Consider the following 14,550-nt stretch of genomic DNA (forward strand, 5'->3'; position numbering starts at 1 on the left):
TCAGGCAGCTTCACAGACACCTAGAAAAGCTCTTCAGCTAAACTGGAGGTCTCTTCAGATAGCTGCCACCAACCAGTTGTTGATCCTTGCTTCTGATTTGAAAAATCCCTTTACCTTCTTTGTGCACTTGAACTTGAAAAGCTGCAATCGTGCCCAAATGGAATGCAGGGGAAAGCATGGGGCTGTCACCCACAAGCTTGACTTTTCATTGCCTCATGAACTTTGTTCATGGCTAGTGACTTTGAAAAACTACTTTAGCTCACCTTCGGGTTATTTTCTTCCTTGTTTCACCGTAATGTTATATGGTTAATCACTTAATTATATGGGTTTTTTTTTTTTTTCCTTTACTATGCCATTAAATGTGTGCTTTCTTTATATCCATTGCCTCTACAAAATGCAGATATTTCATCATGCCTGGTGAATGGTTAACTTTCTATGTGTTTTTCCAGTAGGCAAGTGCAGCTACCCTGTTGAAAAGGAATTGGGGATCTTTATGCACCAATATTTTTTGAGTTTCAAACATAGCCCAAAAGCAGATGTGCTAGCAGAGCAGTAAAAAACAAAACCCCACAGTAAACTGTAGGAACTGGAATCTGAAGACACCTGACTTGTAAATTAGATGTGCATATCACACATCTGATTTACATATGCAGTTACATATAAATGTGATTTGTCTTGCCACCTGATTCATAATGCAGTTTCATCTTCAGTTTGTTTCAAAACAGGTGCAAATGCCTGATACATCTACATGAGCTGTACCTGGAGGGATGTGGTGCGTAGCAGTCGGCAGTTAGGCTGCATCCCTTTCTTTGATCAATGTGTCATTTGAGGGCGTAACAGACCACAAGTGTCTGGCACAGTACAATATTAGTAACCAGTTATTAAAGAAATCAACTGGTCATGTCAACAGCAACTGCCACCTCTTCACTGGAAGGGGTAGCCTGTTTGGGGCTACTCCAGTAACCAGACCCTTCTACGTCTCTGTGCCATTTTGATCATATTTTCAAAACCTCTTGCTAATTGTGGGTACCTTGATTTTTTTATATCCCCCTGGAGAATATCAGTATGGCACCCGGGAGTGGATGCTCAAGAAACTGGTGACCTGTCTCTTGAGTCATGCTGCATTGTAGTTTCTGCAAGTAGGGCTTGGTATGAATGACAGACACCAGTGGGGACTGAAAGAGGAGGCTGAGTCTGCCCAACTCATAAATGGATTTAGTAAATGGAGTACCTTGTTCTGTATCAATTCCAGGGGTACTGTTGCTTACAAATGGAATAAAACACACACACGAGATATTTGCAATCAGAAAATCTCTTATATAGGCTGCTTTCTCAAAGGTGTTCTCTGCATATGTTTCACTGGCTGCTCCCAAACTAATAAGTAAGCAATTAAAAGTGAATGATAAAACATGCTTTTTTGTATTTGGTCTCTTCTTGCTGCTTTTAGCAGGCTGAAAGAGCCGTATAATCTAATGCTGATGATCAGAATGATGCTGACTTCCTTTCTCCATTTGAAAGCACTGGGTTTGGAGTGAATCTCTCTGAAAATCTCTGCTCAGGGTCTCCTTTCCAGTGATGTCCCTTGGAAGATTTTCAGTGCTTAAACATTTGCTGTCTTCAAAAGAGGAAAATACTGCTTACTTACACTGATTCTGGAGAGATTCCAGCACTGAATGAATACTAAGTAGAAAATGTCCTTCTCAGAGGCAGGAAGAGATGATGAATCACTGTGAAAGCTTATTTCTTGACCAATCTGCCTATGTATTTTGTTATCCGAAATTATAACGAAGACATTAGCAGACTAATACCTTGCACAAACTGAATGGGAAATGAAATAAAGGTGGGAGATGATGATAGCTCAGTACTGGGATTTGCACATAGCCTTTATACGATGGCACCAGTCTGAGGCTGAGGGTTTTGCATGCCTGCTTCCTTTGGGAAAAGGAAAAAAATCCATCTTGCCTACCTTGTGTCTGGATGTGAGGTAGTATCAGAAAAGACTAATGAGCCTGCTGTCTTGACTGCAGCATTTATTGGTGATTTAGTAATCCCCAGTCAGGTCTCCCTGCTTTAGGGACTGTCTCGTTCAGCTTTCTGCCTGCCCAAGAGAGGAGCATTTCTGTTTTTCTGTACTCGGATTTGCAACATGACTTTTGCTGTTTGTTCTAGGATAGCAGTTAACATCACTGAGATTAGCATCTGTGGGCAAGGCTTGTACAGAGAAGTCAGATAGACACCACATGCTCTTAGTTTTTGTTTGAGACTAGAAGAAAAAAAGTATTATTCACATTGTTCAACTGGAAAATAAAGGCACAGAAAATGGCACCCCAGGCTTTCTCTACCTTAAGCCACCCGGACAGTGCATATTTTGTCAGCTAAGAATTTCCCTCGCAAGTGGGAGCTCTCAGCATAATGCAGCGGATGAACCGTGAGTGGTCTTCTGACTCTTTCCAGTGTGGCATGTAGTTGAACCCAGCTGAGATCCTGGGGCTCAGGCCCGACGTGATAAAGGTACCGTGTTCAGGTGCCTAAAGTAGCAGACAGACACCAGAGGTTTTATTTAAAGCTCCATGATGCCTAATTCCTATTGATTTTATTTTAGCTGTAAGGATCTGTATCTTCATGTCTTGCCTGAGGTCATTAAAGGATGCTGTGGAAGAGCTAGGAAGTGAAATGAGATTTCCTGTCTCAGTCCAATACCTTAATCAAAAAGCTATGTTTTATATCACAGTTTATGACAAGAAAGCTAAGAAACCTTATTAACTAATCTAACCCTCATCTGGACTGTATGAAGAAAACAAGTAAAGCATTATATCATCCTTTTGAAGATATACATATATATTATGTTATGTTGCTCAAGAGTTTGCTAAGTTATACCCTGTATATTTTCCTTTGAAGATCTTCGTAATACTTTTAATGTGGTAGTTTTCCATGAAATTATGTCCTCCCTATCTGTTAATTGCCAAAATAGATCATCCTTTTCTTTCTCCTCTGCTGGTTTTTATGGTTTAAAGATGAAAGCCAGCTAATATTGCAAAATAAGAAATGTAAACTGCATTTTGTCTCCAGTAGTTGCCATTCTTCTTTAATTACCACATCCTTTCCACCATTTTTCAAAGGTACTACCTTTGTAACAGCTCTTATTAAGGACCTGCTGTAAGAAACTTATATTAAGCATTTATACTGCATTTGATCAAGTCTTTCAGAAGGGAAATGGATGGCTTAAGGTCCCAGTGGTTGATATTACGGCATTTAGCTCATAGGTGTTTGATTCAAAGCAACCTGGGTTGCTAATGACCCACCCTTTGTTAGCATTGAGTGCTGACTATGTAAGTAAATTGATGTGGAAAGAGCTGCCCACGTAATTTCATCATCTTTAAAGTCATCATCAGACGCACTTCCCAGATCAGGTTCTAATCTCTGTCTTTTGTTATTTTTTCTTAAATTGCAGTGATTCATCCTGACCCTAGGGTGTGTCCATTGAAGATGGCCCAGTTATCAAATGTGGTTAGGAACAGGTGCAGGAGGAGCAAGAAACTGAAAATAGCAGGAATAGAGGAACATATGTCCTGTACCCCATTATAGTCTTTTCTAAGAAGGGAAGAGGCATTGGTGTATGCATCTAAGTGGGCTGAAGTACAGAGCGCTCTGGGGTCCAGTTTGACTGTTGGCTTTTGATGAGAGTTTGTCTCTGTACATAGCAGTAACATACTTCAATACATTAATTTTAGTGAAGAGTAAGATGTGCAACGTAGCTGAGGGATAATGGAATTTGTACGCTTTTCAATTTTTTATGTCATTTAGTAAGTGCTGATCTTGCATTAGGTTGTCACTGTCAAACTAGATAGCATAAAAGAGGAAAAGAGTTGCTAAATTTTCAGCAGGTCAAAATATTCTTGGATCCCTAGGCACTTTCAGTAGAAATCTGTTGGAATAAAGGATGGCTAAAAAATGTTTTTAATCTAGGCTTTTTAAAATTTCTCTTTTGAGAGCCACTGTAATAAATTGAAATTATTGATTTAGCCTGGAGCAGTCCTAAGATTCACTCATTTAAGAGTTGAAACCGCTCTATTACTCAGAGCAATAACCCAACACTTTGAAATCTCTCATCAGAGACTCCTGGTCCACACATGTAGACAGGCATTCGACAAAGATTTCCATTTGTTTATGGATCTTACATCAGCTGAGATCTCCACACAGCTTTTCTTAGTAATTATCTGCCTGCCTTCTCCCAGTGCACCCTGTGAAAGCCTTTGCAGCACTGGGCCTGTGGTTCACCGTTTCTGGGCTCAGCTGAGCACTAGCCACGCGTGGCCAGTACAAGCCGTTGCAGCATTGAGGAGTTTAACATCATTCCACCTCTTACTAGACCTCTGCAGAGAAACAGAATCTGTTTTGCATTCTAGCATCTGTGGTATTACCCATATTATGAGTCTGTCCATGGGTTGTGTATATGTGATACCATGCTTTAAATCCCTATGTTAAAGAGAGGGTTAAATACAGCTTTTGATACAGCCAGTCCTGGGCGTCCATAGAAAAACAATCTCCTTCCAAGGGTAAATATTTCTCAGGGCACTGAAGGTTTGAATGATCAATATATAGTTGCAAAGGAATGCTTAATATCATACTCAAAAATATTCTAAAATCAAGAATCCGGGTTAAATTAACACTAGCTGATACAAAAGTGTGTGTTCTGTCATATATTTCGGTCTATTCCTATAGTTGGCAAGAGCTGGTGAGTACCATGGCAGTTTCTCCCTATGTCACTTCTGTTTTGTCTTTTATGCATTTTTTATTCTCTTTCCATTAACAGAATATTTCTGTTCCACCTTCTTTTTCTAAAACTGTGCTCCTCAGAAGCATTCACACAGCTCTGCAGCACAGTTCCTCCTCATTCTCCTGGGGTAGTGATTTACTGCTAGCCTATGCCAGTAGTAAATTACTAACCCCATCACTAACTTGCTGGCTCAGCTGCTGTAACCAATAAGTAGCACCTAATCATCGCCCATCTGGTCCGGCAAAGGAGTAGCTATGGGTTCAGCGCTCCTCGCTTATGCTGGCATGCTCAGACCCAGAGCCGGAGTGGCTGTTTAGCAGATCAGAGGGCGTCCTTACTCCCTTGTGCAAGCATGTGGTCTAGTCTAGCCCTGAATGATTAGCATATTTGTAAACTAAAATAAATCCAAGGAGTGAACTGGCCCAGGGGAACTGTCAGTCCAATCAAATTAGACTCATATATCCACCCCAGAGCAATTCCTTAGAAGCCCTGCCTTCATGAAGCTTCATTTGTAATCACTACGTGCTGTGTACTTTAGAAAAGTTTTATAATTACTTGCTGTTCCGGCTGCTGAGCAGTTCTAAATGTTAGATATTAAGGAATTGCTGTTTCAGTCAGTGAACAAGCTCTGAACATTAAATGTGCTTCATGAGAAGTTTTTTTCTCAGCCATTACACATCTCTGAAGGCATATTTTTTTTCAAGTGGATGCTTTCCCAGCTGTTGATCATCTCTCTGTTTCTTCTGTATGAAGAGAGAAGGAGGAAACTGATGATAGTGTGACATTGTGTAAAGGCTTTATCGCTATGGAGGGAGATGGGTGCATTACTCACAAATGCAGGCGTTGAAACAATTATGCAGGTCATCCTGAAAAAGCGCCAGTAAAACCTTTATCTTACAGCATGCATATTTCTGGACATTTTTGTATCACGTTTTTTACAAAAGAAACATTTTAGCAATGTTTTACAGAATTCTGTAAAAGAATTTTGGTACCATTTTTTATCTGGGCTTTGGTATTTTGGTATTTTTATTTGGTACCATTTGGTACCATTTGGTACCATTTTTAAATGGGCTCAAGCTGCGCCAGGGGAGGTTTAGGCTGGAAATTAGGAAAAATTTCTTTATGGAAAGGGTGGTCAAGCATTGGAACAGGCTGCCCAGAGAGGTGGTGGAGTCCCCATCCCTGGAAGTGTTCAAAAAACAGGTAGATGTGGCACTTCGGGATATGGTTTAGTCTAGTCTACCCTTGATTGGTTTAGGTGGGCTTGGTAGTGTAGGTTAATGGTTGGACTGGATGATCCTAAAGGTCTTTTCCAACCTAAATGATTCTATGATTCTATTCTATGATCTCTCTCCACCACTGCAGCTTGATACCTTGGGAAGAAGCAGCCTATCTTTGTCATGGGTCAAGAAGATACTTGGCTGAAATAGCTCAGTGAGTGGTACCACGTGCTCAGTGAGAAAAGGAAATCCAAATTAAGTAGCTGTTTTTGAAGCAATGTTGTAAAATGGGATAGCAGTGATTTCTTTCACAGAATAGCTCATCAATTATCAAAAATATGCCTCATGTACAAAAGGATGTTGAAATTTAAGATGCATACACTGAAGACCATTTAAGACTAGAATCAAGTGCTGTGGTTCCCATTTCCGTCGATACCAGAATGATGGTCCAGTGGTTAACGAGATTTGGAAAAACACAGATCAGTCCCTCACCCTGTCCCAGTCTTCCTTGTGACCTTGTGTGTGTCACATAGCCTCTCCTTCAGCCCTCATGTGCAAAATTGAGATAGCCATGTCTGCAACGGAACGGAGAAGAGGTTTAGGAGTGTATGACCCTCAAGCCCCACTGCAACAGATGGTATATAAATAAAACATGGACAGTAAGTCCCTCATTTTAGTCCTAGAAGATCGCACGGTGGCAGATGTAACTGTCAGTGGTGGAAGAGTGATTCCGATAATTCTACATTTGGGAGGAAGTCGGTCAGTTTACATCAGACTTGTTTATGGTGGAGTTTAGTGCTTCTTAGAGATATAGGCTGGTTTGTTTGTGGCTCCAGCGAAGATAATATTGCTGAGAATGAAACTAAGGCAATAGCAGTCAAGTGCGGTTCACATTACAGTTGTGCAGTTTGCCATGTAGTTCTCCAAATGTGTATGTGTGTGCATAGTAGATGAAAAAATGTTGACGTTTTCTTCGATTGCTATAATCAAAGTCATTGAGCATCACGGACTTAAAATATAAAATCCAAAAGATGTACTAGAGTCCTCCATGCTATTGGGTTGGAATAAAAGAAGAATCCCTTCACATGTAAACTACAGGATACATATACATGTATGAAATATGGACTAGGAATACTGAGACAGTAACTTAAAAAAACTATGTCTACACTGAAAGCTGGCAGGTCCCTGCCTGCAAAATCATCCCTGGAGAACTTCCCAAAATTGTCTGCATGTGTGCATGCTAACTGTAGCCAGCCTGAACTAAGGTTCATACTGCAGGTGATCTCAGGAATCAAGTAGAAAAGATGGGGTCACCTCATACTGCCCATTTTCAATCATAGGACATCATTACAAGGGTGTGTGGATACCTGGATATGGCCAGCTACAGCAGGCTGTGCTCTGTCCACACTGGAGTGAGGTGTGCCATGAATTGCTATGTAGAAACAGGATGCCCAAAGATTTTGTTCTGGGTCTTTCCCCTGGGTAGCTCAAAGCCAGGCTCAAGTGTGTGCTGCAGGTAAACAGTATGGACAGCTCATGAACAGAACACCAGGCAACTCTTAGAAATTGTCTGAAGGACCAGGGAAAATTAGGTGTTGTGAATTGAGAGCTGGGAGCCAGAATGAGGTGGTCAGCCCTCAGCTAAGTCAATGCATCAGGAATCAGTGGGCTGGCTGGGAATGAGCCCTTTTCCCACCTACAGCTTCCCACCTAGGGCTCTCTGATCCTACCGGTAGAGTTGTGGGGCTTTTGTTGTAGAGCTACACATTTCAGATCTGCTCAGGGGCTATTTAGAGAAGTGTAGATTTCTTGATCAGGAAAACTTTCCTGACATATATTATGTCTTAGAACAGCTTTGATGTGTGCAAAAATTTACTCTCTATTTAGCGTAAGTGAAAGCACTGAGATAGTCAATCACATGTAAAAACTTTTTCTCTGTCAGTTACTAAGCATCAGATCTGGAAATGGTGAAAATAATGGCATTTCAGGTGTCATTAATCTAAGGCATAATGGTGCCTTTAACAGCTAAATGAATGCTGTAGTTCAGGTGATTCGGGTGTCTTTGCATATAATCATGCTTTCAAATAAATTACAAAGTTCAATCCAGTATGTATTCATTTTGAGATGTCCCAGAAGTATGTAAACTACAGTTATCGCAGTTGCCTTGTATTTACAAGCTGTAAGATTTATTTAGTAGGAGCTCTTCAAACGGGAATAGGCTGGTCTTGAGTTATGAATTGCTAACCCCATCCATCTATCGCATTACTACACAAAATCACTCTTTAAATGCATGGAGGAAGTATACCACTATTGCAAAAGTGTTACAGTCTCTCTCTCTCGACACAGCAAGAAAACAGCAAGGAAATAAATTTAAAGCATTAGGCGGTATTAAGACTTTTCAGAGTAAGCCATCCAAATGAAAACCCATAATCAAAATAACAATTATGAGGGGAACGCATTTGCTTTCAAAGTAATCATGCAAAGTAAAGCACCAAATATGTCTTAAGTAATAAAAAATGGTGATTTCTGTTCAGAGGTAAAAGCAAAGTCTAGCACTTGAGAATATAAGTGCTTCGTACATGATCAGTTCTTGATGGATTTTCTCAGAAATGGGCCTTCGTGTATTGTACATAAAAAAAGAGGAAAAATTGAAGCTGTTACATGATGAATCCATCCAAAGGTGTGATGAAGCTGGGATTGGGTTATTGAAGCTAGGAAGATGCCTGTCTTTCTCTTCATTTTAAAATTATTACAGCGTAGGGTTAGGTTGAAGTAATATTCTGTGAAATATTAAGACTTTCCACACTGTGGAAAGACATTTGGAAAGTCCCAGAAAAGTTAATGTATAATTTCTGATGCAAATAACTTGTACTTCTTTTTTTTTAAATTAAATTAGCAGATAGTCCAGCAAATTCCTTTCTTATCTTCTTTTTATTTCTGATGTAGTTAAAGAAATTCAATGCGAGGGAAAGGATTTCAGCATGTCTTTTCATATTTGTTATTCAAATTATCTTATGCCTCCTGACTTCATAGTATATTTTACCTGCCATAGCTTTGTTCTTTCTATTTGGTCTCAGCTGCCCAGGTTTTTAATTTCCAGAGCGTACCTCTATGTTTAGACTAATCTTGTCATTTTACCATTTAATCGTGTTAATTTTTTTAATGGCTTCCATATAGCATATATGAACTTCAGTTATACTGAGTTTCATTGCTGAGGATTTATGTGATTTTGATGGTGGATGTATACGATGAATCTTGTTTTTCTTTTTGGCTGCGCTAATTCCGGGCTCTTCAGTCTTCATGAGCTGCGCTGGACTTAACTTTGGTTGATCCATCTTGCAGTAGGGTTGAATCATACTTGCAAAATCATAAAAAACGTGTAATGGTATAAGTACATTTTGCTTTCATCAGGTACAATAACCTGGATTTTATTCCTCCACATAGTGTTCATAGTAAGAGCAGCTGACCCATTTTGAATAATTCCAGTTTGTATGCTCTGAAGAAGTTGTAGATTGGAAAAGGCCTTCTGTTATATCTGCATATAAATAGCTGCATTTTCCAGTAGCTAATATGATTCACTTCATTTGCCTTCTTCAGCAAAAGTAATAGCTCTTCCCTTTCCCTGTTTTCCTCTTTTCAGAAGTAACAGTTTATTCAATGAGGTCCTGCAGATGAACTTTGAAATAGCCAGTTTCAGCAGCCTTTCTGGGACGCAGCCCATCACCTGGCAGGTGGAATACCCTCGGAAGGGGACAACAGACATAACCTTGTCTGAAATCTTCATCTGCCAGAAGGATCTTGTTGGAATTGTTCCATTGGCGATGGTAAGAAACCGTTTCAGCATGTTGCTCCATCCGATCTGTATGTGGTCTGAGAAAATGTATATCAGGCCTCAGATAGGCTTGCAAAGGAGTGCTCTCTGCCCTGCCTCCCCGTTTTATAGCTCTGTAGGACCCTTGCTAAAATCATGCCCTCATTTAATGGTCTGTACACGTCACACAAGTTCTTATAAACTTACCACAGAGGAAAAGGATGCTGCCACTTTAAAAATCTCTCTCAGACTTTAAATCCTGAATTTCTGTCATGCATGGTTCCCTCCAGGCTACCAGCTGGTAACACAAAGCCAAGTAGATTTACCTTCCCATTTCTAATTACCATTACATGGCTTGAACTTGTAAGCTGTAGAGCAACTTTAGAAGGCCTCGAGCACCTTCTGCTAAAGCCCAAGTTGTTTGGTCGTTAGTAGGCTGAGGCTGATACTAATTCCGCTGGCTGGTTCCCTAATAGTGTAAGAACCTGTGGTTTCAAGGAAGAAACAGGAAATAAGAATAGCCTCAATAATATGTTTAAGAAAAATGAAGTATAGACTTTTATGTGGAAAAATGCCTTGGATTAAAATCTACCTGCTCTGCTCAGTGTTGTAGCACCAGTTTTGGGCTACCTGCCTCCCCGTGAAATCATAGCCGTTGCCTGTCTTTACAAGGCTCACAAATGTGATTTGTGGAAGCAGTGTCTCCTTCTCTTCCTCTGGCCCAGTGAAGATGCAATTACTTCTGCAAAGCAAGGCTGGGGCAGTGGGAGCACCGAGACTTAGCAGTTAAGACCCCCTCCTGTAAAGTTAACAACCTGGGATTAAATTCCTGCTCCAAGTCAAGCAAACAAGAAATTTCACTGGAGTCTCCCGCATCTCAGGTGCCCTTGTTTTAGGTAGGCTTTTTATTTTCTGTGGGATTTAGGTACATGCTGACTACTTTTTCCATGCTCACAGGTGCAGTAGGCACTGAGCATTTATTTTGGAAGTCTGGCCAAATCTCAGGAGAGGGAGAAGCACAAAGCTGCCAGCTACCTAGAACAGGACCAAGTGGCAATTAATAGAGAAAGTGCACATGCTACCATTAGTCGATGTTAGAGCTCAGGATTTGGAAGAAGAGTTAGACATGTCTGTCACACTTGTGAATTTTGCCTCTCCTGTGCATAATCTTGGTGGTGAAATTCTGGCAGTCTTTTCTTTGAACGGAGTTCAGTGGTTTGCAGCAGATAATTAGATGAATGTTATTTCCTGGAAGTCCTAGTCTTCAATATATTCTTCTCCTTTGAAGAGTAAAACTGCTGCTCATACCAAATGAGGTCATGCCCAGCAATTTCCTGATCCAAAGTCTGTTAAGTCAGCAGAAAGCCTGTGCTACATTCCAGATCTGAGAGGGAAATAATTGTGCTCATTACCTGTGAAGTTGAACAGGGAGTACATATTTGAGCATCTGTCCTCTAAAGACTTGAGAACGTGCGTAAGGAAGGCTTTTGTGGTCAGATTTTATTTTGAGATAGATGCCTTCCAGTACCAAATGATAGACATCTGTCTGCTGGCAGACTTAACATCTTCCTGTTCATTTCTGGAAAGAATTCATCAGCTTCTTCTCTGTATTCCATATCTGAGGGAATCAAGACTTTTTTTTTAATACCTCATATCAGGGTCTAATGCCTTTGCACTTGCATAGAAGGTTCAAGATTCTCTTGCAGACTTGTGTCTATTCTAGATTAAAATTCATCTACCTACCAGGGTTCCTTTAAGAACTGGAGGTCTAAATGAACAAATTCAGCGTTCTGTAGATCATATAAGGTGAGATCCTTTATTCCCAACAGATGTACCGTTAGGCACTCTGGGTTGTGCAAAGGGTTCAAACAATGAAATCATTAAACCTTTCTGTTTGCAAAGCTTTCTTGTGTTTGTTTATCTCATTTCTGTACCTTGTGATAACACTTGGCTGGAGCCAAAATACACTGTGTTAACAGAACCCAGTCGGATGGGACACCAATGCAAAATTGGCTTTGCTAGCAGGATATTAGTAGATAAAGGGAATTTTCAGAGTTTTCTGTTAGCTGATGCTGCATATCCAGCCAGGGTGCTTTCTTCATTTAGGCATTAATCTCTAGCTGAGCTGATTACCTGGCAGTTCTCCGGTTCAGAAACAAGAGTCACACTGAAAAGAGAGGGGGTGATACTGTATCTGCTGAGAAGTCGGGCAATGCTCTTTATCTTGGCTACACACTGTAAAGCAACAGCGCATTATTGTGTACAGAAATTGGATCTCAGTGTTTATCAGCAAGTGTCTTCTGTAATCCACCGGAGGTTAAAGTTGTTGTGGTTTAACCCCAGCCGGCAACTAAGTCTCACCCAGCCGCTCGCTCACTCCCCACCCCCCGGTGGGATGGGGGAGAGAATTGGAAGAGGAAAAGTGAGAAAACCCGTGGGTTGAGATAAAGACAGTTTAGTAGGGAAAGCAAAAGCTGCACACACACAAGCAAAGCAAAACAAGGGATTCATTCACCGCTTTCCGTGGGCAGGCAGGTGCTCAGCCATCCCAGGAAAGCAGGGCTCCATCCCACGTAACGGTGACTTGGGCAGACAAACGCCATCGCTCCCAACGTCCCTCCCTTCCTCCTCCTTCCCCCAGCTCTATGTGCTGAGCGTGACGCCGTGCGGTGTGGAATATCCCTTGGGTCAGCTGGGCTCAGCTGTCCTGGCTGTGTCCCCTCCCAGCTCCTTGTGCCCCCCGGCCTGCTCGCTGCTGGGGTGGGGTGAGGAGCAGAAAAATCCTTGACTCTGTGTCAGCACTGCTCAGCAACAACAAAAACACCCCTGTGTTATCAGCACTGTTCCCAGCACAAATCCAAAACATAGCCCCATGCTAGCTACTGTGAAGAGAATTAAGTCTGCCCAGCACGGATTTTGCTGATTTAAGCATGGAGCGTTCTTACAGCAAAACTGCTAACATCAAAAGTAAAATCTGTCATTTAGAATTTGTAAAGGTGGCCAAAAAAAGGGAAAGAAGGAGCTGCCCAAAGATAACATACTGGATTAGGATGTAGGATCTGACTGAGTCTCTGACACTGGTCTGATGGGCATCCTCATCAGTCTTTCGAGGATGAAAGCAGCAAACTTGTGCTTGGTTTGAGCATAACATAAAGGTTGTCTCTGACTCACAGAGTAAAGCATGTCTCATGTGAGCTGTTCCAAAGTTATGAAGCAAGAAAGATCATGTATCTTTTATTGCCCTATGCCTGATTACATTTAAAAAAAGTAGGAAGGCGAAAAACAAGTAGGTCTTCAAAAGGTTAGTGCAATTGTTGCTACAGTATTTTGGAATGAAAGAGATTAAACAATTGACATTGTCAGTAAGAACTGAACCTGGAATTTTAAAAGAGCCTTATTGGACTCGGATCAGTGGAGCAAGTGGTAGGATACAGCTGCTGAAGAATCAATGGAAATTCATCATATGGTCAAAAGAGAGGGTTTTAGTAGAATCCGTATTCTGTGTGCCTAACTACTGAACTAAATAGCGTATACAAGTAAGAAACAACAATGCAGTGATGCTGCTACAGTGAACACTACAGTGAAGTAAAAGGAGCAAGGGATATCAAAACTACTGGGCTAAGAATAAGTGTAGTAACTTTTTCCCAGAAAAAATGAGATGTAAATTTGAGGTAAGTATATTTTTTCCTGAGCTCAGAAGATAATCAATCTGAGTAATTTTGGAGGACATTTCACCCTTCAAGGTATTTAGTGAAGAAAAACGAGACAGAAAAGTTAGAAAAATGTGATTGTAACTGGTTCTGTTGCTTTCTAACTCTCACATACCAGAATTTTAGTTCAGTACTATGGGGAGAGATGCACCAAAAATAGATCCTAGTCAGACTCTCACTACCAAACTCTTGAGTATGGCACTTGGTGCAACCATCCACTCAATATATCTTTCATGCAGGCTGTATGAAATTCTGTACGTCTCACTCAAAGTATGAGATTAAATTTATATGTTATATTTCCATCATTGAATAGCAATAATTAACTGAGGCAACATTTGTAAATTGTAAAGGTAATGTCATTTATTAGACCATCTGATACAGATGGAGAAAGATAGATGCTCTTTCAGGCATACAATCCCTCCTTCAGCTCTCTTGACTCACTTAAATCACAACAGCTGCGAAATACTACAACTACAGAAACTGGGGACTGTAAAATTCATCAAGTAGGAGAGTTAAATAAGAAAAGAAAAAGATTTCTTAAGGCAAACCAGAAAATATATTCCACTGTCTGCTGACAGGAAAAATCTACCCCAAAGATTTAATCTTCCAGTAGAGAAAATCTACTGCCTGAGTTGTGCCGTATTCTGGCATTTTTTATTTCATGTTACTTGTTGCAGGATCAATTAGGAAAGTGCTTTTGTAGGAGCTTAATTACTTATCTGCTAAGCTGCTTTTGAAAACCTCCACAATTAATCACAAGTAACCTCAGAACTTGCCAATTAAGGTGTACACGGTTGCTTAAGTTACTTTCCACATTTTCCTCAAATTTCTATCCTGTCATAAGCAAATGTAGCCAACTACATTGATTTTGCCACTTGACTAGATTAAAAAACAAACCCAAAATTGTTCACATTCATAGCATGTGCACACACACAAATCCCACTGAAGAAGTCTATACGTTTGTGTTCAGCACAAGACCATGTTTTAGGAAATGTAGCAAGAGGTTTCTTTTCGTGCTTTAAATGGATAATA

At 40.6% G+C, this 14,550-nt stretch overlaps 1 protein-coding gene across 2 annotated transcripts in view; it reads left to right on the forward strand.

Moving 5' to 3' along the window:
* LOC104036388 (transmembrane protein 132C-like) overlaps positions 1-14,550 on the forward strand; it is a 225,807-nt gene that overhangs the window by 158,790 nt on the left and 52,467 nt on the right. For both annotated transcript variants that reach the window (XM_075718741.1, XM_075718740.1), the window contains exon 4: positions 9,638-9,821. In XM_075718741.1, the coding sequence (XP_075574856.1) occupies positions 9,638-9,821 (184 nt within the window). The remainder of the gene's footprint in view (positions 1-9,637; positions 9,822-14,550) is intronic.

This window comes from Pelecanus crispus, chromosome 11 (assembly GCF_030463565.1).
Source record: "Pelecanus crispus isolate bPelCri1 chromosome 11, bPelCri1.pri, whole genome shotgun sequence".
Taxonomy (NCBI): domain Eukaryota; kingdom Metazoa; phylum Chordata; class Aves; order Pelecaniformes; family Pelecanidae; genus Pelecanus; species Pelecanus crispus.